This window comes from Sprattus sprattus (genome assembly GCF_963457725.1).
Source record: "Sprattus sprattus genome assembly, chromosome: 3".
Taxonomy (NCBI): Eukaryota; Metazoa; Chordata; class Actinopteri; order Clupeiformes; family Clupeidae; genus Sprattus; species Sprattus sprattus.
Window position 1 is genome coordinate 61,540,971 of NC_137922.1, and position 23,924 is coordinate 61,564,894.

Here is a 23,924-nt window from a genome sequence, read left to right on the forward strand (position 1 = left end):
AGGCATTCACATGTTGTCATAGCAACATCCACTGTTTTATGCTGTCATAGCAACATCCACTGTTTTATGCTGTCATAGCAACATCCACTGTTTTATGATGGCGGTGCAGTTCATCAAATGCTGGAGACATTCATTGCATCTTTATGTAAGGCAGATCTGTGCAACCGTTAGTGAGCATCTTGCACACACAAGTGACACAATATAGATGTTCTCATATTTACAATATGAAAGACACATTCACATTCAGACACATTTGTATTCAGGAAGGCATTTCTGGCCTTGTGATGAATCACTGTCCCTTAGTTTTCTATTATGCTCATGTTAACTAGTCTTATTTATTATAATAGTTAGTTTTTACTATGTTGGCAGTCTGAGATTCTTCTGTACGAACAGTGTGTTACAAATAAAATGAATTATTATGATTATTGTTATTATTATTATTTTAATATTTCAAGGCTTTGGTTGAATTTCCCATTTTAATTCTTTAGAACGTCAATTAAATGAAGTAGTTCCAGTTTATTTGTCCGTAGGCCTATTGCACTCGCATATTTAATCATCCCATGTTCGTGAAGTTTAAAATAACTGTAGGCCTACCATTGACACAGTTGGATGGAGCTCACCAGCGGCTCAACAAATTTAGCTTCAGTTTCACTAACCTTGCCAGATAAACTATGCTTTTGGACTGGGGGTTTGTGCTCTCTGTGTGCCCACAGTAGTTCATTCATTATTTTGTTTATTTCAATTCGTCCATGTTCAAGGTTAAAGGTGGTTTCTATAGTTTCTTTACAGTTTTCTAGGATAGTATTCACATGTCTATATCTGTAGGGTCATTTCCATGTAATCAGACACTTAAATTACATTATGCGCCTGCAGTGGCGGCCTGGCGGGAATAGTGGTTTACTTTGACACAGATAGGATTAGCCTACATATATATATTGTATACTTAATTTCTGAGTTGTTTTATGTGTTTTGTTTATTTATTTTGTCTTATTTGTTTTGTGATGGTTTGTTTATTTATTGTTCTTCTGTATTCTGTAGCCTCAGTCAGGGCATTGCTGCAAAAGAGCCCTGTGCTCAGTCAATTCTCCCTGAATAAACAATGATGATGATGATGATGATATTTAACAGCCGCTTTGTAGCGTTCTATCTAAAAGGATACTGGACGGATTGTTATTGTAAGAAATGTGGACCCTAAAATATGGGGAAAGTTTAAACATGCTGACGTTTCCCTTTAAGAACCAACTTTTGACGTTTAGGCTACTGTTAAAACGGCAATTGGCTTACTGAATATTCCCTCCTTTTAATTAGTCATGGGACTTAAACAGGCTATTTAAATATTACAAAATATTTACTGTTTCATAGCATAGGCTACCATACTGCATAAAAGACCGTCTTCACGGACCAATTACAAACTACAGGTATCCACGTAGCCGACATCTTGGCAAATGGGCGGAAGTTGATTACCTGGGAAACTGTGAGGGGCGCCTCTGATAGGTCAGGTTGTCGACACAGGTAGACTCGCCGAAACTCTTCTTCTCGTGAGTGCGATTTAGACCGAAACCAGCACAGGTGTTTTCCCGAACCTTTTTACATTTTGGGGGGGATTATCTTGCTTCCAGTTTTTTTAAATGTAACTTCATAGTAGGTCCAGGCTAATCTCTTGCTTCGTGAAAGGCAAATATTTTTCTCAAGAGGCTTCGTTTGACGAAACTGGACTAGTCCTCCCATTAGGCTACTGGATTATCGTTACCTTATTATTTTGCTTTGTATGTAGGTGTGGGTGTAATCGCAATAGTTTTGCGCCGCGTTGGGTAACAATGAAGATATTGGGACTTTACTGTGCTATTCTTTCAAGTATAGGTAAGCCTTCCTTTTTACTAAAGTTGTGAGGTGAATTACTCGGTGATAACTAGGCTTCTCGATGCTGTTAACAGCACAGTGCTATATAGATCGTGTGTTGGCGAGCGAAAGCGGCCTGCTCTTAAATCGAGTGTAGGCTACTGTGATTTGAAATACCGGGAACTCCAACGAATGGCCTGCAATCAACTGATATCAAAGTCCAAATATAACTAATTTCACACAATACAGTTATAAAGTTGTGCCAGAGGGTTATGTCTGGACTTCAGTCAAATTGCCGCTATGTTTTTGATCATGTTATGACCAGTTCTTAGTTGGTGTAGAAGTGTTGAGAGGAAAGAACATAACATGCGAACCTCCTTTTTCTTTCTCTTTCAGGTATTTTGACGTGCGTGGCTCAACGTAAGTAGAGTAGCCTCCCGGCTTTAAAAGAAGGACTTTTACAGTTTTGACGTTTGCATTCTGCTCACAGTAACCCTATCTGTATTCCCTGTTGGTCAGAATGTGGGCGACAAGTGCTGCAGAACAGGATTGTGGGAGGATTTGATGCAGAGGATGGGGCATGGCCGTGGCAGGTGGACATACAGGTGAGTGATGAAGTCATTTGAAATTAATGAAGGCAGGGTGGTGCTTTTTGTAACATGATGATGAATGCTAAATGAGATAGACTAAGGTCAGGACCACGGAGTAGTAGCATTTATTATAATTTGTAAAACTTAATATGGTCACTGGAAGAAGGGTTACTCACAGAATAGTTTTGGCATCACATTTTTGTGGGCACACAAACACATTTCAGTGGTCAACTCTTAATGTCAACCCACCTGACTACCCATATATATATATGTATGTGTATAATAGTTAAAAAGCTGTTGGACACACAGATCCTTAGTATTGAGTTTGTTACGGTGAAAGTCTGAAAGAAGTCCTTGTGTAGTCTTGTTTACAAAAGTTCAATGGTTTCACAATTCGTGGGAAATATTACTATACATGAAGGTCTGTTCTGGTGGTTTAATATGACTATACATAGGTCTGTTCTGGTGGTTTAATATGACTAAACATAGGTCTGTTCTGGTGGTTTAATATGACTAAACATAGGTCTGTTCTGGTGGTTTAATATGACTAAACATAGGTCTGTTCTGGTGGTTTAATATGACTAAACATAGGTCTGTTCTGGTGGTTTAATATGACTAAACATAGGTCTGTTCTGGTGGTTTAATATGACTAAACATAGGTCTGTTCTGGTGGTTTCAGTTACTAACATTAAACTTTTGCTGAATGAAATAACCTTCTCAGCGGTGTTTGTTTTTCGACAGTTGATGGTATCTTGGGATAGAAGTGCAGCAGGCACTCCTGTGGTTGACCGTTGTTGTTCAGACACGTTTTGACCTGGCAATGTGCGTCGCCAGGAGGTTTAACTGTTTGAGTGAAAGGCTTTGTCACAGTGTTTAGGCTTGAATGTCAGCCTGGATGACTGTACTGGTACCAAGAAGGGTTGGGCAACTTAATTACTAGAAAGCCACTTGAATGTGTGTGTGGTTGACATAGTACACTCAAACACTACTTAATAATTCAAACCGTTCACAGCATTTGGATGTCATTAATATTCTGAAAGGATGGGCTGTTCCTCTTTATAATTACACTACTGGAACTCTATGCTTCCACTGTGTCCAGTATCAGTTCTAAACTTCTAATCCTGTTTATCGGACCTGACTCCACAGACTAATACTGGCCATATTTGTGGAGGAACTCTCATTGCAGTGGACTGGGTGCTGTCCGCGGCCCACTGCTTCCCAAAGTAAGAACTATTTAACTATTACAAATGTGTTATTGTTGGGGATTGTTCTGGCTGTTTTGGTGTGAGTGTGGATGTAGCATGATATCTTTCATAGATCTGTATCTGGGGGGTGTAGCATGATATCGTTCATAGATCTGTATCTGAGGGGTGTAGCATGATAGCATGTAGCATGATATCGTTCATAGATCTGTATCTGAGGGGTGTAGCATGATAGCATGTAGCATGATATCGTTCATAGATCTGTATCTGAGGGGTGTAGCATGATAGCATGTAGCATGATATCGTTCATAGATCTGTATCTGGCTGTTTTCTTAACTGTAAGTGTTCCTAACCCACCTCAATGGGAAATGTTTTGGTCCATTGGTTTTGCGATTGCATGAAGTTTTGTTTGATGCCAATAACATGGGCTCTGTCACATCTTTCTTTCTATATTTCTGTCACTCTGTCTGTGTATGTACGTGTCTCTCTCTCTCTCTCTCTCTCTCTCTCTCTCTATCCTTCATAGTCCATATGAAGTCTCCTCCTACATCCTCTATGTTGGTCGGCACCAGCTGAATGGCTGGAACCCCTTTGAGGTGAGCCGCCGCGTCCGGCGTGTGGTGATCCCGTCTGAATACTCTGACCCCCAAGAGGGTGACGACATAGCCCTGGTGCAGCTGGACAGCGAGGTTAGGTTGAATGACCACGTCCAGCCCATCTGTCTGCCTGGTCCCAACACCCTCTTCCCCAGCGGGATGCAGTGCACCATCACCGGGTGGGGGCACATCAGAGACGGAGGTGAGGGGTGATGGGGGTGAGGGGTGATGGGGGTGAGGGGAGATGGGGGTGATGGAGGTGAGGGGTGATGGGGGTGAGGGGTGATGGGGGTGAGGGGAGATGGGGGTGATGGAGGTGAGGGGTGATGGGGGTGAGGGGTGATGGGGGTGAGGGGGGCAGTGGGTTTGGGTGGGGGCACATCAGAGACGGAGGTGAGGGGAGACGGAGGTGAGGGGAGATGGTGGTGAGGGGTGATGGGGGTGAGGGGGGTGAGGGGGGTGAGAGGTGAGGGGTGGGGGCACATCAGAGACGGAGGTGAGGGGAGATGGTGGTGAGGGGTGATGGGGGTGAGGGGGGTGAGAGGTGAGGGGTGGGGGCACATCAGAGACGGAGGTGAGGGGAGATGGGGGTGAGGGGTGATGGGGGTGAGGGGGGTGAGAGGTGAGGGGTGGGGGCACATCAGAGACGGAGGTGAGGGGAGATGGGGGTGAGGGGTGATGGGGGTGAGGGGGGTGAGGGGGGTGAGAGGTGAGGGGTGGGGGCACATCAGAGACGGAGGTGAGGGGAGATGGGGGTGAGGGGTGGTGAGGGGGCAGTGGGAATAAGGGGAGTGTAACTGCTTTGGGGGTCAGTGCAGAAACCTGTTCTGTGATTATTTCTCTGTCCTCTCTTCTTCACTCATGCTTTTCCTGTGTCTCTCGTTCGTTCCCATCTCCAGTGTCCTTGCAAGGGGTGGGCACTCTTCAGCAGGTCAGCATCCCAATCATTGGCCAGTCTTCCTGCCAGGCCATGTACAACACCAACCCCAGCGAGCCTGTGGACATCCTGAGTGACATGATGTGTGCTGGGTACCAGGCGGGAGGCAAGGACTCCTGTCAGGTAAATGACTAAATGACTAAATGACTGCTAAATGACTAAATGACTAAATGACTAAATGTAAATGTAAAGGTAGGAGAGAGAGAACATTGATTCAATGTTTATGTGTTGATTCAGTGGTTATTTGGATGGGGGTATCGCTGTTCTGTTTTAGTTTAATGTTATTGTTTATATTATTTATTATGCAAAGGTATTCATATTTATTATATTACGTATTCTATAAGGCAGTCACTCCAAGTGCTGGTGTCTCATAGTGCTTAGTATTCAGTAATTTAAGTTCTGTTGGTCAGAAGACTTCTTGGACTGTTAGTACCATTACACTGTTATATTGTTTTGCACTGTTGTATTGTTTTGTGTTGTGATGTATATTTTGTGTAATATGTGTAAGCACACTGAGAGCCACTGTACCGAGACAAATTCCTTGTTTGTGCAAACTTACTTGGCCAATAAAACTTGATTCTGATTCTGAAGGGGGACTCTGGAGGACCTCTGGTGTGTCTGATGGTGAACGGTACCTATGTCCAAGCTGGGATCGTGAGTTTTGGGCTGGGCTGTGCTCAAGCCAACCGGCCCGGAGTCTACTCCAAGGTCTCTGCGTTCTCCAACTTCATCAAGGCCAATATCCCTCAGCTCCAGCTCTACGGCGGCGCAGGACGGATCGAGGGGGCGGCGGCCACCGTCCTGGCCTCCATCCTCACGCTCGTCATGGTGATGCATGTCCTGAGATAGATTTACCCATCGTCATGGTGATGCATGTCCTGAGATAGATTTACCCATCGTCATGGTGATGCATGTCCTGAGAGATTTACCCAGACACACGGGCTAAAACTAAAACACACACTGCCACACCTCCTACTATGCAAGGTTTCACATGGAAATCACTGATCTCTCTGCCTACTCTCTGGCTCTATGACACACTCCTCTGTTTCTGTTTGTCTGATGATCACAGCGTTAACATGCTCAAACACGGCCAATTTGTTTAGGACTTTTGTGTTGTTGTTGTCGTCGTACGGAATAACATGTTGCCCCCGTGCCTCTGACACTGTGTAGCTTATCATTTGCAATATGTTGTGACCACACCCATTGTTGATACTATGAATTTATACACGTATTCACACCTGGGACCATGCAGGTGTTTTTATAAATGTAACGCCAACTATGAATTATTATACATTCCTAATGAAGTAGTGCCTTGCACAGTTGATCAACATTGTGGCACAGTATTTTTGTCATTTTTAAAAATATATATATATGTGAAAGATCTTGAGTAGTTCTAGATGTATGATTGTTGCAGTAATAAAATGTGATTTGTATCAACTTCTCTTACCACGCCAATCTCTTTTTGATGGATTGATGGATTTTCAGAAATGTGCCCTTTTGGGGAAGAAAAGGTAATTCATGGTCTTGGCCACTAGAGTGCAGCACTGATCAAATGTCTTCAAATGGTCTTGGAAAAGTAACATAAATATAAAAATGTAGGTAAAAAATAGGCAAGTCATATGAATACATAACCAGAAATATCCCTTTACGCCCTTTATTTAGAAACACTGCTGGTAATGTTGTTGCAAAACTCAAACACCTAAATGGCATCAGCAATCATTCCAGTTATTTTGACAAAAAAAAAGCAAAGCTCTTGTACAAAGTTGATCTATGAAGCAATTATTCCGTGGTAAGAACTACATATCTTTCTACTCATTCTTCATTCATTTCTTTCAGTTTTTTGTTCTAAAAAATAAAGTCGGGAAATTCAGGAATCAGGAAGTGTGGAATTGTCAGAGAGGATCATGGGAGATCCGAGCTGCAGCTCCTGCTGTAGTGATTCCAGGTCAGCGGGGGTCATCCGGTGTACTTCCAGCCAATCAGAGAGCAGTGATGCAGAGAGGGGGGCAGAGTCATTGTGACTGAAACAAGAAACAACAGAAAAAAAGTCATGGATGGGGTTGAAATCAATAAACAAAAGAAAGTCACCTAATTAGCAGAGCATGAATCAGACTTTTTAGGAAGAACCTCTTTCAAAACTACTGCTCTCAAAAGACTACACATTGCTGCCCTCTTTTAAAACTACTGCTCTTAAAAGACTACACATTGCTCCCCTCTTTCAAAACTACTGCTCTCAAAAGACTACACATTGCTCCCCTCTTTCAAAACTACTGCTCTCAAAAGACTACACATTGCTGCCCTCTTTCAAAACTACTGCTCTCAAAAGACTACACATTGCTGCCCTCTTTTAAAACTACTGCTCTTAAAAGACTACACATTGCTGCCCTCTTTCAAAACTACTGCTATCAAAAGACTACACATTGCTTCTGCTCTCAAAAGACTACACACACACACACACACACACACACACACACACACACACACACACACATTGCTTCTTGGCTTTATTCACAAACCTTTCCCTGAGGTCCGAGTGCTGAAGGTCGGTGAGGGACTGTGTGAGAAGGTCATCAAGGTCAAACCCGACACCATAGCCAGCACCACTGCCCTTGGGGGTCACGGAGAATATGGGAGGCAACACATCCTCAACCTGGGTGAGAGAGAACATAGCTGTCAAAAGAGCATGAGAACAGGCAACACATCCTCCACCTGGGTGAGAGAGAACATAGCTGTCAGAAGAGCATGAGAACAGGCAACACATCCTCAACCTGGGTGAGAGAGAACATAGCTGTCAGAAGAGCATGAGAACAGGGGAGGCAACACATCCTCCACCTGGGTGAGAGAGAACATAGCTGTCAAAAGAGAAAATCGAGTACTGCTCACAATAAAACATTTATTTTTTTTAAACAGCCAAGTGGTAAGAATAAGTGAGTAGGTGATATGAATCTGCTGTAAACACTGTTTAAAACATGGAATGGAGTTGATGACCATTGATGAATGATGACCAAATAAATGTGATTATTGAAGATGTACAAACAAATTCAAAGTTACAAATGTAACCAATTTGGCATTTGCGAGAAATCAGCGGAGTCATTATATTTCGCTTTTTTATCATTGCAGGATGTTGGCCTTGGCAGAGGTCTGGCCTCTCTGAGTGACCCTCAAGTACCACATGAAATTTGGACAAAGCATCAACTTGTGTAGTAAAAAAAAAAAACACATCTGAAATACCAAAATGACCCAAACATTTCCACATTCAGAAGCTGACCTCTGAGATACTAACCTGTGATTTTGAGAGCTGTAGTGTGACGGTGTGGATGTCTGGGGGCCCACAGGAGCCCCCTGGTGGCCTGGAGTCTGTGTGGGCAAGGCCAGGCTGCGTGAGGTCTGCCGGGGGGCCCAGGGGAGGGTTCTGGGTGTGGAGGACCGCTCGCTGGTCAGGCACAGGGGGGCAGAGCTTGTCCACGGGCACGGTGTCGAGGCTGGGCAGGGGGGGGTTGGCGTTCGGGAGACCCACTCGTCCAGTGCCGTTGTAGGTCAGGGGGCTGGGGTTGTTTACGAAAGCGTTGAGTGGCGTCTGGAGGTGGGCCTGAGGCTGTGTGTGGGGTAGCGACTGGGGGGCGAGGGGCGACACCTGGGGGGGCGGCTGGGATGGGATCTGTGGCTGAGGCAGGGGCTGTTGTTGCTGTGCGTCCAGTGCGTTGAACACAGGCGTACCCACAAACCCACGGCTCGAGGGCACAGGCGTACCCACAAACCCACGGCTCGAGGGCACAGGCGGCGGGTCTTTCAACACATTGTTTTTGGGCAGGGGGCAAGCGGCACCCACTACTCCAAGACCACCTGCCCCTGCAACACTTACCCCCCCACCTCCCCCGCCTCCAGCAGCCACCAGCCCCATATCGCCGTCCTGTGGTTTAGCTAGAGCGAAAGGAAGGACCGTCTGAGCAGCAGGCACCTGGAACATTCCGGAAGGTACGCACTGTCCCACGGGGGGGAGGAGTTGAGACGAAGGTTTGAAGATTGGCAGCTCGACGTGCTGTTTAGGGGGCGGGGGCTCCGCTGCCTCCATGTTTGAGTTCTGATTGGTCGTGCTGGCCGCCGTCACCGCCTGGCTGTGACAGCCGTCAGAGATGTCTGTACCGTTGCTCTCCTGGTGTTTGTCCGCGCGGCTGTCACTCATGCGTTTCCAGCGCTCCAATAGGCTCCTGTCATTGTCACTCAGCAGAACCCCTCCCAAACAAGCACCCCTCTTGCCCTCCTTCTTCTCCTTCTCCTTCGTCTTCCTCTCTCGTTCCCGCGCCCTCTCTTGTCTCTTCCTCCTCTTCTCCTCCCGCTCTCTCTGCCTCTCCTGGGCTGTGATTGGTCTCCTCATATCTGGCGGAAGGGTAGAGGAGGAGGAGGAGGAGGAGGATGACAAATTGACTCCTCCCCCACCTCCAGCTCCTCCCGCCTCTGTGTTCAGCATTCCAGATCCCCCATCTGAGAAAGAGGATGACAAGATAATAACGCATGTTTGTAACTCTTACCATTATATGAACCATCCAAGCAGTGTGGTACAGGAGGTAGAGAAGTTGTTTAGTAATCAGAAGGTTGCTAGTTTGATTCCCTGTCGAGGTGTCCTTGAGCAAGACACTGAACCCCTAATTGCTCCTGATGTGTAGGGTAACATCAGTGTAAATGTTAAATGTGTATACATCCTTGTCAAGTCATTTTGAATAATAGTGTCTGCTAAATGTAACTGCAGTCTATGTGTGTGTGTGGTTGTGTGTGTGTGTGGTTGTGTGTGTGTGTGTGTGTGTACCTCTGGCTCTCTGTCTGAGGGCTGCCTTCAGGGCTGCTTTGGTGTCGTCTGAGATCGCTCCCTCTTTCCGTGCCGTCTCTCCCGCACCCCGTACACCCTTCCCAAGAGAGCGAGACAAGGACTGGGAAAGAGACTGGACTTGGGAATTCGACAGAGATAGCGAGGGAACGTTACTCGGAAAAGAAGACGGAGGAGTAGAGGCAGCCGGGGGGGGCTGAGACAGAGGGTGGTTATGGGTAGCCTGTGTCTGAGACGTGTGATTGGACGTGTGATTGCAGGGGGCGGACTCTTCTGCCTTCGGGCACTCCCTCATTGGTTCAGTGGGCGGAGTGCCCTTGGAGGACGTGGGCGTGGTCAAATCGATGATGTCCGCCTGGTGGCCGCTGTCGGAACTGGCACTGGGCATGTCCACATCCTGGCACCGTTCTGATTGGTTCAGGAGCGGCAGCGAGTTGGTCGGGTGACTGACAGACTGCTTACAAAATGGAGGTATGTGGTTGATAAAAGGCTGGGCGGCGTCCGCAGTCGTTCTGCACGTGTCGCCATGCTGGTGTGTGTTCGAGTCGGCCGGCTGAGGGGGACGACGCATCGGGTCTGCTAACGTGCTGTTAGCATCGCTAGTGGTCGGCGAGCTGCTGGAGGAGCCCTGGCTCTGGAGCGGTCGGAACTGGATCCGGGGTTTACTGGCTTGCTTGGTCACGTGGTGGAAGTGCTGGATCTCCACGAGGATGGCCTCCTTGATCTGCTCCCGACCCATGGGCTGCCGGTCGAACTCAAAGTCGAAGGCGGGCACGCAGACGGGTTCGTCGTCGGTGTCGTGGTACTTGTCGAGGTACGGGTGCTCCAGCGCCTGGCACACGCTCGTCCTCTCTCTCGGGTCGAAGCGCAGCATGGCGCCCAGCAGGGCCAGGGCGTCGGGTTCGGCCTGCGGGTACAGCTTGCTGAGGGGCACAGGGTTGTGAGAGGGGAGGCTCTTCACGTACGCCCGTACCCTCTCCGCACCGATCATGCTGACCAGACCCTCGGGCGGCTTGCCCAGCACGGCCAGAATCAGCTGCAGCTGGTGAACGTAGTGCTTGCCGGGGAACAGCTGCCGGCGGCCGAGCATCTCCGCGAAGATGCAGCCCACGGACCACACGTCGATGGCCAGGCTGTAGTGGTGCAGCGACAGCATCAGCTCCGGGGCGCGGTACCACCGCGTGGCCACGTACTCCGTCATGAAGGAGCGCGACTCCTCCGTGTGGACGGCGCTCAGGCCCCGCGCCATGCCGAAGTCGCCGATCTTCAGCTCGCAGTTCTCGTTGACCAGCAGGTTGGACGGCTTGAGGTCGCGGTGGATGACGTTGGCCGAGTGCACGTACTTGAGTCCCCGCAGCAGCTGATACAGGAAGTAGCGCGTGTGCTCCGGGGTCAGGGGCTGCCGGGAGTAGATGATCTGGTGCAGGTCGCTCTCCATCAGGTCAAGCACCACGTAACTGGAAAAAAAGAGATGAGTATGAATAAACAACAACAACAACAAACCAACAAGAATGAATAAACAAACCAATAACTAACAAAGAGCAGAAATACAAGACCAGCATTGAAGCATTATAAATTAACAAAAACTGATGAATAAGCTATATTTATATATATTTATTTAAAAACTGATGAATAAGCTATATTTATATATATTTATTTTTTCTTCTGTCATTTGTCATGCATCTCTCTTTGGCACTGTTTTGATATCAGTCTGTATGTTTAGAAATGCAGACTAAATAATGTTAATCCCCCCTATAATAGGGTTAGGGTTAGGGTTAGAAATGCAGACTAAATAATGTTAATCCCCCCTATAATAGGGTTAGGGTTAGGGTTAGAAATGCAGACTAAACTAGAAAATGCATTTCCTGAAGGAAATACCAGTGCATGAAATGCAAAAGTTAAGAAAGAACGAATAAAAGAAAAGTGAAAGAAGGAAGGAAGAAAGGAAAGAACAGTAAAAGAAGGAAAGAAGAGTTGAAGAAGGAAAGAAGAAAGGAAAGAAGAGTGAAGAAAGAAAGAAGAGTGGAAGAAGGGAAGAAGAAAGGAAAGAAGAGTGAAGAAAGGAAATTAGAGTGGAAGAAGGAAAGAAGAGTGGAAGAAGGAAAAAAGAAAAGAAAAAGGTAAGAAGAGTGGAAGAAGGGAAGAAGAAAGGAAAGAAGAGTGGAAGAAGGAAAGAAGAAAGTAAAGAAGAGTAGAAAGAAGGAAAGAAGAAAGGAAAGAAGAGCGGAAGAAACAAAGTAAGGAAAGAAGAGTGAACAAGAGTGGCTCTGGATAAAGACAGTAAAGAGAGAGTGAAAATATTGAAAGAAGGAGAAAAAAGAGTGAAGCAGAGAGATGGAGTGTGAGAGAAAGTAGAGTGAGAGTGATAGAGAGAAAAAAAAGTAGAGTATGGAAGGTGTCTATTAATATTCCTAGTTATACAGTTGAATGGAGAGGTACAGAGAGAAGAGGACCCTTGGAGGCTTGCCGCAGGTGTCAGTGAAGCACAGGTGCAAGCCAGTTTAATTACCCTATTATGATGTCATAATGGCCCAATGTAAGTCAATGGGAAAATTTAGATTCGTTTTTCTTTAATAACTTAAAAAGTATAAAGTTTAGAAAAGTGAAAAATACATAGCATAAGTGTCCTTTACAAGACCTACGCGACAAAGTTTGAATGAAGTTTCTACGTTAAGCGGTTCGGGCTGAATTAATCGCAGAAAAAGGTAACAAGAATAAGAAGAAGAAGAAGCCTAGGAATAACAATACAGGGCATTTCATGCACTGTAATAATGTTAATCCCCCCTATAATAGGGTTAGGGTTAGGGTTAGGGTTAGCATCCGAACACAGAACACAGAAAGGGGATTAACAACAGACAACTGTTAGCCTGGCCATTACCAGCCTGTGACTCCATTTCATTCCGTCTTTCAGTCTGGGCCAACCCAATGCATTTTGGTTTCCGAGATGGGCGGGTGCTTATCTTGAGGTTTAAAATCATTGGAGTTCCCTTAACCAATCAGCAACGTTTAGTAAGCATTCGGTAGATTAAACTCTTCCCAAAGCCAGTTGGGAGAAGAGCTACGACGTCCTTTCCAATCATAAAACTTACAAGAAAATACTCTTGTTCTCCTTTTAATTTTCTGATGTTCTCGAGAGTTGAGACAACTTTTCCGATAGCTTTTCGTGTCTATTCCTCCAAGGCGAGTTTTGCGTCACAGCTCTGAACTGTTCGCTGATTGGTCCTACAAAATTTTGAGTCCTGGAGACGATTGTCAACGGGGTTAGGCCAGACTGAGTATGAGCTTGAAATCAATTCAGGCGGAAATACGTAGGCTGGTGTCACCAGGCTAGACAACTGTATCACATGAGCAGAATTTGACTACGCAGGTTGTAAAGACCTGTATCCGGTAAACGTACACAGACTTGAAGGCTGATTGCGGGACACCCGGCTGTAGGATGTCTTTAATTGCAATGATGTTGTCATGCTTAAAATGCTTCAGGATCTTGAGCTCTCTCAGTGTGCGCTTGGCATTGGTAACCACCTCAAAAGCGTTTGGGATCTTCTTGATGGCGACTGGCTCACCTGTAGAATAAAATCAGAATCAGAATAAGGTTTTATTGGCCAAGTAAGTTTGCACAAACAAGGAATGTGTCTTGGTACAGTGGCTCTTAGTGTGCTTACACATATGACAAAATATACATCACAACACAAAAACAGTACAACAGTGCAAAACAATATAACAGTGCAATGGTCTAACAGTCCAAGAAGTCTAAAACAGTATATACAGTACAAGGAGGAGTAGTGCGAAGAAGTGAGAGTCCAGGACATGCAGGAATAAATAAATACTATACAGTATGAGTATGACGGTTATACAGTAAGGGTGAAATAAATAAATATGGTAACGGGAGTAATTGTACATTGGTTATAATAATGATCCAGGGCTATTTTACAGTGCCACAATTTACAAATGACACCTTAGTACGGAGCACATTAACATGTAAAGTGTTTCAATGAGATTCAAGGCATTATGATTATGATGAATGTTAAAAACTTCTTTTAAAACATTTCAACACTTCCAGTCACAGGTTTACACCTTCACTTTGACAAGAGTCGTTCTGTTCTGACATTTTCTTTTACAATAATAAAGGAGACTCTTACCATTGTCCCGCCTCCTGGCTGAGGACACTACACCATAAGCCCCTGTCCCAATGGTCTCGATGATGTCATACTCCTCGCCAACCTCGAAGATGACATCTAGGGAGTGGGCTTTGAGTATGTCCAAGTTCTTGGCAGCGACAGTGTTGGCATCAGTGGCGTCGCAAACATCAGTATTTGGTGGAGGATGCGGCTCAGCTACTTCTTGATGACGACCCTCATTACCGTTGCTCTCGCGCCTGCTACTGGCAACCACTGCGTTCTGTGTTGCCATGGCAGCCGCATCCGCAAGATCTACTCTCTCGATCTCCTTGGACATCTTTCTAGAAATCTGCGTTCAGAGGAAAATAGAGAGTAGGCGTCTGATTATAAGCCTCGGTAGTAAACATTGCAGTAAACACACCTTCATCCATGAATTCTGAAAGATGCAAGATGCTTTATTTCATAAAGACAATGAAATAAAGTCTGTCGGGACAAATTCTACGACAAAAAAGGCTGCAATTTCTTAAATTGAATAGAGGCTAATCTGCCCGACAAAGCAAACAGCGACAGCGATATGAGACAAGCAAGGCCCTGAATGTTGTGGACTAGCCTGCCATACATCATACGTAGTCATATGTGAAACGCATAACTTGTGTAAACGTAACTAACCTTGTTGTTTTAACTGAACTGGGAACCTAAAGGCTATGGCCAGAGAAGCTTACAACGCCTCTTTTTACGCCAAGGCGTGTGAGCCTGTAGACTGCATTGTCTCGCCCCTCGTCCTATTGAAGCAAGCCGTGAAGCTATAATCAAATCTATTCTCATCTAAAGGTGTAATTTCTGACAAGCGAACTTACACAAAATTACCGTATTATTATTAACAGAGACAGCGGTCCGTCTCATCTGTCCGGTCCCAGCATGTCGAGGTTTCGTTATCTATCAACGACGTTTTACTTCCTCATAGATTTCCGTGTCGACTTTGAGTGACAATGTCGCCTCCAGTAAGATTGTCTTCTATGATGCAACTATCCAATAGAATGTGAGAGCTGGTGCAATGGGAGGTCCTATTTGCATAAATAGTAGGGTCGGTACTTGGGCGGTGCCGTTTTACCGGAGTCGTGTGCGGGTTACCAACAAACAACACTGCAGTAGCACCTAGTTGACAATGCCGACATTCATCAGCTAACATTATATCAGGCTGAATTGCCAGTGACTTAATATTTATAAGATTTTAAGACAACTTTCAGAACGGGAAAATAATTTAATCGTTACAAAGATTTCATTGTTTACCTTTAGACCTAAACACATGTGAGATTTTTTTTTGTTCATGCGCTTAATGACCTACGGTGGCCAGGATGTGTAATGCAAACTCCACCTACGTGATTCAGTTGACCATAGGCTCAGACTCGTTCAAAGATATGAGATCTTCCATTCCAATACAGACAGGGTCAATGACACTGACACTGCCCACCTGACACGCCCACTGCTAAATTCCACGGTAGCCTACTTTGAACAAACATAGTTGCCAATTTTTTTTAAACATTTGCATGAAAGGGTAAAATAGGTGGCAGTTACCAAGTTAACAGGATTTTTCAATAATTTTAATATTTAATGCAATCCTATTTAATTTGAACTAGTGATTTATCCTAAATCACGAAAAGTCTCACACTTAACTCAAAACTGGAATGGGAACACGACAGACTTGACACAGTAGCCCACTCTCTAAATTTTGAGACAGAACGTCGACGTGGTGCAATGCAACATCTGCACAATCCGACCAATCAAACACATCAGCCTGCTGTCAGCATCCAATCAGAGCACTGGACTGTTTCTTACACGTTGCACTGTTAAGCAGCCTTTTTTTACATTTAAAAGTTCCAGGCACGTTTAGGAAAGGACGTCTTTGCCTGAGAACGAAGTTTTGATGATATAACTTTTTCCCCAAACATATGCAGGTTGGGAAAATAAATATTACCTTCAGAGTACTGAACGCTGAATGACAGAGAGACGCTACCTGTAACGCAAACTGTGGGCTACTCAATCTGATTATGGCGTCGCGAAATCGCTCATCTGTGGTACCTACGTGGGAAAGAAGAATGCGCTTTCTGCTCTGCTTTGTAGGACTCGTTTTATCCGTTTACGCGCTCCATGTCGAACTATCAAAGGAGAGCAACCCGGAGTACAGAGCATTGTGTGATCTGGCGGATTCCGTTAGCTGCTCCAAAGTCTTCACTTCCAGGTATTTGGCTTGTTTTCAAGATGTGTTTGTGATCATACGTAATTATTAAAACTACCGGTAACTCATCTTTACTTTTGCAACACATATTGGAGCTTCTGTAACATGTAGGCCTTGAACGCATGCGTTACAATTTACATTTGTTAGAAAAGGTGTACACACGAGTAAAACTATGTTAACCCTATGAATGCCAAAGATTATTCTCAGATTTACCTGATTTAAATTGCTTTCACAAATAAAAGTCGTTAGAAATTAACTTATAATGAACTGTGGACATAACATTTAAGACTATATAGCAGTTCAGGATTTCTTTCTCAGTATCATACAACAACTGCGCTATTTTTGATATTGCAGATGGGGACGTGGTTTTGGGTTGGTCCAGTTGTTTGCGCCAGCTGACAGTGTTCTGAATCAGCCCAACAGTGTGTTAGGCATCCTGTTCTACACCATACAGCTGGGTTTAGGTGAGTGGCACACTATACTTTATTTTATTTTATTTTTGATTTATGTTTGATATATACTTTAATGCCTTTTTAATTTAGGTTGTATAGCCTTTTTCACTCTGGCAGGGGGACTGCCAATGGGAACTTTGGCTATAATTGGGTGCATTTACGTCTTAATGTTCATGAATGTACACTGTCCCTCTTGATCAAATAAACAAATTGATTGATTGATTGATTGATACACCTGGAAAGAGCATTTGCATATCAGGCAGCAACATCACACTGATACTTTTTCAGATATTATAAGTTTGACATTTGTTTTTTCTCTCCTGCAGGCCAGTTTGTGTCGAGTAGATCAGCCCTCCTCCTTGTGATCTCTTCCTGGGTGTCCGTGGCTGGTTCTGTGTATCTGGCTGGGATTCTAACCCTGGTTTTGGGAGATTTCTGTGTGGTTTGTGTTTCAACTTATGTGGTCAACTTCGCTCTACTTTACACCAACATGAAACGAAGAAATGGATTGGAAGCTGGGAAGGAGAAAACTAGATAAGAAACTAATAACATTTCTTGAAGTTGCTGGAATTAGTATTATTGCTGTGTGTGTGTGTGTGTGTGTGTGTGTGTGTGTGTGTGTGTGTGTGTGTGTGTGTGTGTGTGTGTGTGTGTGTGTGTGTGTGTGCCAGAGAGAGAGAGAGAGAGAGTGTGAGAGTGAGTGAGTGGGAAAATAAGAGACAAGCTTCGAAGCTTTATACATTACATACAGATGGAGTCAAGCCTCTGGTCACTTTTAGAAGTCATTTGTCATCTCTAATTTCCTAGAAGGAAAATGAAAACATTAAAAAAAAGGAAATCCTTAAACATTTCGGTTCAGACCTTTAATTTGATGGACAGGGTAGGGAAGGAAGATAATGGACTCCCTATCAGGTCATATAAGACAGATAACATGCTGTACATGAGGATACCAGCAGAGGGGGCTGTTGTTGTAAACAGTTAAGCAAAGCCAGTCATTAAAACTTAAACATCTCAAAACAATTATACCACTTGAAAGTAGAAACAGTGCCAATCCTTTCAGGTGGTTGCTTGGCACTACTATCAGACCTACTACTCCTTCTCCCGCTTTATGAGTGAAATGGGAAAATGTTGAATCTGTTCTGTAATTGTTTACTTATTCATACTGAAACACATCTTAGACTGACTGGGAATGGGATGGTGTATTGATCTCGACTGGGAATGGGATGGTGTTTTGAGGCTGAATGGGATGGGAATTAACGTCAAATCTGAGCACAAAACGTAAGCTGGATACCCTCCATAACCACATCTGTAATGTAACTTTACCATTGCCGTTACGAGGCAAGAGCAAGTCAAACCATTGTGCTTCTGCTGGGTTCCTAAACCGTCAGTCTAGGACCCCCCCCCCCCCCCCCCTCTGACCTGGTGTGTCAGGTCCATAAAAGCTCGGCAAAGTACTTCATTTTACATTTTCATTTTCAAACTTTTCCATCTCATCATCAGTACTGACCATTGACTGTGACATACACAATGCAACCAATCTTCTCAGAGTGTCCAAGTTGTATATAAATGGTGACTTATAATAAAAACATCATACAGGTATGTAAAGGTGCTCGTCCCAATGTTAGGATTTATCCATTGTCATTCAAGCTGTCTAACTGCTGCGCTGCCTATTCCTTATTTTCCATCCACTGTGAATACATGGTTACTACTTTATCAAAATTAAGTAAAAAAAATAAAATAAAGGCTTTTGAACTCAGATTTGTAGTTGTCCTGTTGTTTTAAGATCCATTTTGACCTTTGAAGGTACAGTGGGTGAATGACATCAATACTCATATAGATTCTCTGAAAAAGAAATCTCAGGCATCTCTGGCATCTATTGTTTTTATTGTATGTGTTCAACACATAGAAGGTATGTGTTACGCCCCCTGGTGGATATGGTGGGAGGTGTTAAGACATGCTAATGCAACCATTTTATTTTTGCAGTTCTGACAAAAAATATCGTCTGTAAGGTGAACGAAACATTAAGATAAATATTTAAATGATTCCTGATTCCCACACTACCTCTTCCTTCTCCTCCAATCACCTACTCCATTCTAGCGCTCGGCTCCTCCCACTGAGAGGTGCTTGTGGCAGTTATGTCATACACTTCAAATAACTTCTCCATGAAGGAAATTAAATAAAAACAACAAATGTAAAAATATAAGCAAATCTATCAGCTAATTAATGACACAAACATAACAAACAATATCAGATTATTCCTAGAATAGAAATTCAATAGAAAAGCCTAATAGAATAGAAATAGAATAGAAAAGCCTAATAGAATAGAAAAGCCTAATAGAATAGAAATAGAATAGAAAAGCCTAATAGAATAGAAATAGAATAGAAATTTGGAGTGCTGCCGCTGTTGGTGCCACGAGACAACATATTACACAAAAACATATAACACAACAATAGTACAAAAAGACAACATATAACAACAATAGTACAAAAAGACAACATGTAACACAACAATAGTACAAAAAGACAACATATAACACAACAATAGTACAAAAAAACAACATATAACAACAATAGTACAAAAAGACAACATGTAACACAACAATAGTACAAAAAGACAACATGTAACACAACAATAGTACAAAAAGACAACATATAACACAACAATAGTACAAAAAGACAACATATAACACAACAATAGTACAAAAAAACAACATATAACAACAATAGTACAAAAAGACAACATGTAACAAAACAATAGTACAAAATGACAATAACACAACAATAGTACAAAAAGACAACATGTAACACAACAATAGTACCAAAGCTATCTGCGGTGGCATAGAGTGCACTTCCCTGAGAGATGAATGACAGTTACTAGGCTATTTCATCATATGACATCATTCACTCAAAACTCAAAAGAGTTATTTTTAACAAAAGAATTACTCGTTTCAAGTATGTTTATCGGGAAACACGTCATGATCTAATTTATTTTCCAGAGAAGTAAGATCAGTTTTTTTTTTACAGCTATAAAACCAAATGCCAGAAGACGCTGTGGGTCTGGCTCGATCTGAACCTCCAAGATCACAGAAAGAAACCGAAATATTTGGGGTGAAGAGCATAGCCATGTGATAAGGTAGCCTCAATGGACTCACATTTATCACACAAAGGTGAGACGTCTGGAAAAATGTTATGCAATTTTGTCTTGGAATGGTGTAGCCTGTGCAGGATTTTAAATTGTATTAACCAGTGTCGGGCATTATTGGAACAGTCACTGATGTACTCCAAACTCTCCTCCCTCACATTAGGAAGTATAACGGCCCCGATCTCTTTTTCCCACTCCTCTTTTTTTGTCCATTTTGGGAAGGCACATGCTTTGTAGTGTGCCACACAGTTGTGAAATTATGTAATGAAAGTAAGCAAGCAGTTCAATAAAACTCTCTAACATCTGCCTCTGCCTTCTCAAAGTTAGGAAGATTCAATTCAATTCAAAGAACTTTATTTTTCCGTTAGAAACTTCGGATGTGGAAGAGCAGCAGGGTGTGTCCATACCCGACAATACATACAATAAACAAACACACACATACACACACGCACATACAGACACACACAAACACACACACACACACACACACAAACACACACACACACACACACACACACACACACACACACACGCACACCATCAGCCCATGCTAGACATAAGGCAGATAATAATGAAAACTTTGCTGAGCCTGGTGAATAAATACGTTAATACCTCCACAGTGGAGGGAAAATAAATAATGATTAAAAGAGAGTCCAGGTGTTTAAAAGAGAGAGAATACAGTTCAAGAAGGGGGTTCAGCCATTAAAAAGTCTAATGGAAAGCTTGACAGGGCTCTATTTGTCCTTAGTGTAGGTGCTCTGTATCTGTGGCCTGAGAGTAGGAGGCAATACTGAGTGTGTAGAGTGTGTGTGATGTCCAAGGTGATTTGTTTTGCTTTTTGCTTAGTCCTTTTGTTGTATATGCTGATGAGTGATTCCTGCTGTTGTCCAATTATTTTGCTGCTCAGTTTGATGATTCTGTTTAGTGGGTTCCTATGGATGTTGGACAGCGCTCCAAACCAGGAAGTGATGTTGAAGGTGATTATGGATTCAATGAAACATCTGTAGAATGCTGTCAGAACGGATTTGTGGACCTGGAGTTTACGGCGTTTGCGAAGGAAGAAGAGACGCTGCTGACACTTAGAGTAGATGGTATCGGTATTTGTTTTGAAGTTGAGTTTGTGGTCAATTATTGTCCCAAGATATTTGTATGTGTCAACCCTCTCTATTGGCTGGTTGTTGACAGTCAGAGTGGGAATGGTGGAGGGGGCCTTTCTGAAGTCTATTATTAGTTCTTTTGTTTTGGTGATATTGAGATCATATAGAGATGAGTTTTGACATACGTAGTCTCTGATCTGAAGGTATCTGTCTATGGAAAGTTATATTTCTCTTGGAGTTGTTGGAATGTACAGGTTGCCAACATAACAAATACCTCTTTGCTTCCAGGTATTAAAGGTCCCATCCGGAACAGAGGGAATGAAGGTGGGGCTTTCAACTAAATCATTTCTTATCAGTGAATGGTTGCTTTATATATTATATGCTAATACATCATTATAGACTGACCGGAGCTAATACATCACTGACTACATGATTAAAGACTGACCGGAGCTAATACATCACTGACTACGTGATTAAAGACTGACCGGAGCTAATACATCACTGACTACATGATTAAAGACTGACCGGAGCTAATACATCACTGACTACGTGATTAAAGACTGACCGGAGCTAATACATCACTGACTACATGATTAAAGACTGACCGGAGCTAATACATCACTGACTACATGATTAAAGACTGACCGGAGCTAATACATCACTGACTACATGATTAAAGACTGACCGGAGCTAATACATCACTGACTACATGATTAAAGACTGACCGGAGCTAATACATCACTGACTACATGATTAAAGACTGACCGGAGCTAATACATCACTGACTACATGATTAAAGACTGACCGGAGCTAATACATCACTGACTACATGATTAAAGACTGACCGGAGCTAATACATCACTGACTACGTGATTAAAGACTGACCGGAGCTAATACATCACTGACTACATGATTAAAGACTGACCGGAGCTAATACATCACTGACTACATGATTAAAGACTGACCGGAGCTAATACATCACTGACTACATGATTAAAGACTGACCGGAGCTAATACATCACTGACTACATGATTAAAGACTGACCGGAGCTAATACATCACTGATTTGAAGACTTCCAAGTAGTTGGTTTACTTCCACATTCCTAGGAATTATAGGGATGGGTCAATGATGTCAAACAGCTGAATCATCTGAAGAACAATAAAAAAAGGCTTGTCATTTAGTTTCAGTCTGCGATTAACAGTACTGACTTTGACAGTGTAAGGCAGGAAGATGTTTTTACATAGTGAGGAAAGTACCCTTTGAACAACATAGGAAAGTTAAGGTTAATTAGCCTAAATCCTATTTATAATAGTGTCCAAATACAAACTCACGACAGTGTGAGGATAATACCCTTTGTGGCCTACCTGGTTCAACATGTTAATCTTCCATGTCTTTTTAAGGCCAGTCATCCATGTCTTTTTAAGGCTGGTACATAGAGAATGCTTTTCACACCTCAAACCAAAACTCCTTTAGAGAAAAGTCACCTGTTCTTGAGCCTTAAATCAATTCAGTCAATGATATGACATTTGTCTTCTGTGGCCTTTTCTCAGAGGCTTTGTCCAATAAGACCAACATTGTGTTGAAAGAGAACCGGTCCAACCACGCAACGTGTCAGATGAGATGGAGATGTGTGTGTGTGTGTGTATGTGTGTGTGTGTGTGTGTGTGTGTGTGTGTGTGTGTGTCCAACCACGCAAACACGCAATGTGTAGATGAGATGGAGACGATGATGAGCATTCCTGTTCTGCTGTGTAAATGTGTACAGAAGACCAGTTGTGGCCCTTATTTTCCTCCACATGACCTTAACATTACATAAGCAGGTCTCTCAGAGTGTGTGTGTGTGTGTGTGTGTGTGTGTGTGTATGTGTGTGTGTGTGTGTGTGTGTGTGTGTGTGTGTGTGTGTGTGTGTGTGTGTGTGTGTGTGTGTGTGTGTGTGTGTCCAACCACGCAAACACGCAATGTGTAGATGAGATGGAGACGATGATGAGCATTCCTGTTCTGCTGTGTAAATGTGTACAGAAGACCAGTTGTGGCCCTTATTTTCCTCCACATGACCTTAACATTACATAAGCAGGTCTCTCAGAGTGTGTGTGTGTGTGTGTGTGTGTGTGTGTGTGTGTGTGTGTGTGTGTGGGTGTGTGTGTGTGTGTGTGTGTGTGTGGTTATCTTATCATGGTCACAAAGGAAAAGTCCCCACACTGGATTTGCTCAGACACCTGGGGTCAGGAAGCAAACTGAGGTGTGAGTGACTGCAATTAATCATAGTATGGGAATGGGGGAGGCCATTGAGAACCATCTCAGACAGAGAAACCAGATTCTCATATACAACAACAAAAGGTTGCCAGACCTGTTTGCATTACAAGCCTAGCTCATTTACATACTCCCTAGATCTTTATTGGTGTTGCCGCAGCCGCAAGGCAATGATTGGAGGGTCACAGACCATAATACAGTGCAGATAAAAAATATTCAGAATACAGTGTTCATATGTTCAACAATATGAAATTTAGTCTAAGGTGATTTAAAATGAAACCAAATTTATTTCGGATTATTACAACGGCAGAATACTAGGCGCAGAGAACTATGAGATGCGTAAACGCCACTTTGAGATGCGTAAACGCTAGTAATAGGTGCGTAAACGCTATTTCCAAAATTCCAGAGGTGCATAAACGGCGTTTACGTGCGTTTACCCTCCACTACAGCCCTGCTTATCACCTAAACTCTCTTATCTGCATTTCATTGAGACAGCATTGGCTGTGAACAAGGTCATAAAACCGTGACGTACTTTTGCCTTTAAAGTTCTGTGAAATGATACTTCTCTCTCTCTCCACACTGGCTTTGGCCAGGCTCATCTCTGCCATCCACTCACCTCCAACAGTGAGGAACAACTCTTGT

At 43.5% G+C, this 23,924-nt stretch overlaps 4 protein-coding genes across 4 annotated transcripts in view; 3 read left to right on the top strand and 1 right to left on the bottom strand.

Annotated features, from left to right (window-relative positions):
• Positions 1-1,817: 1,817 nt before the first annotated feature.
• LOC308363094 (serine protease 27-like) lies at positions 1,818-6,013 on the top strand (the record flags this gene model as incomplete). The annotated part of the gene is made up of 7 exons (XM_080835869.1): positions 1,818-1,860; positions 2,236-2,259; positions 2,359-2,444; positions 3,576-3,652; positions 4,158-4,429; positions 5,127-5,287; positions 5,756-6,013. 7 exons carry the CDS (start codon positions 1,818-1,820, stop codon positions 6,011-6,013), a joined length of 921 nt encoding a protein of 306 aa, XP_080691995.1.
• Positions 6,014-6,897: 884 nt separating this feature from the next.
• mapk7 (mitogen-activated protein kinase 7) lies at positions 6,898-15,007 on the bottom strand (the record flags this gene model as incomplete). Its single annotated transcript, XM_080835007.1, has 7 exons — positions 6,898-7,185; positions 7,681-7,814; positions 8,448-9,646; positions 9,969-11,443; positions 13,384-13,549; positions 14,126-14,453; positions 14,972-15,007. 7 exons carry the CDS (start codon positions 15,005-15,007, stop codon positions 7,032-7,034), a joined length of 3,492 nt encoding a protein of 1,163 aa, XP_080691133.1. The 3' UTR covers positions 6,898-7,031.
• A 1,017-nt stretch (positions 15,008-16,024) lies between these two features.
• Positions 16,025-17,368, top strand: vkorc1 (vitamin K epoxide reductase complex, subunit 1). Its single transcript, XM_080833949.1, has 3 exons — positions 16,025-16,343; positions 16,695-16,804; positions 17,119-17,368. Exons 1-3 carry the CDS (start codon positions 16,153-16,155, stop codon positions 17,328-17,330), a joined length of 513 nt encoding a protein of 170 aa, XP_080690075.1. The 5' UTR covers positions 16,025-16,152; the 3' UTR covers positions 17,331-17,368.
• A 3,500-nt stretch (positions 17,369-20,868) lies between these two features.
• LOC308362947 (transmembrane protease serine 9-like) overlaps positions 20,869-23,924 on the top strand; it is a gene marked incomplete at both ends in the record, with an annotated part of 47,570 nt that continues 44,514 nt past the window's right edge. The window contains one exon of the mRNA XM_080835672.1: positions 20,869-21,025. Within this exon, the coding sequence (XP_080691798.1) occupies positions 20,869-21,025 (157 nt within the window). The remainder of the gene's footprint in view (positions 21,026-23,924) is intronic.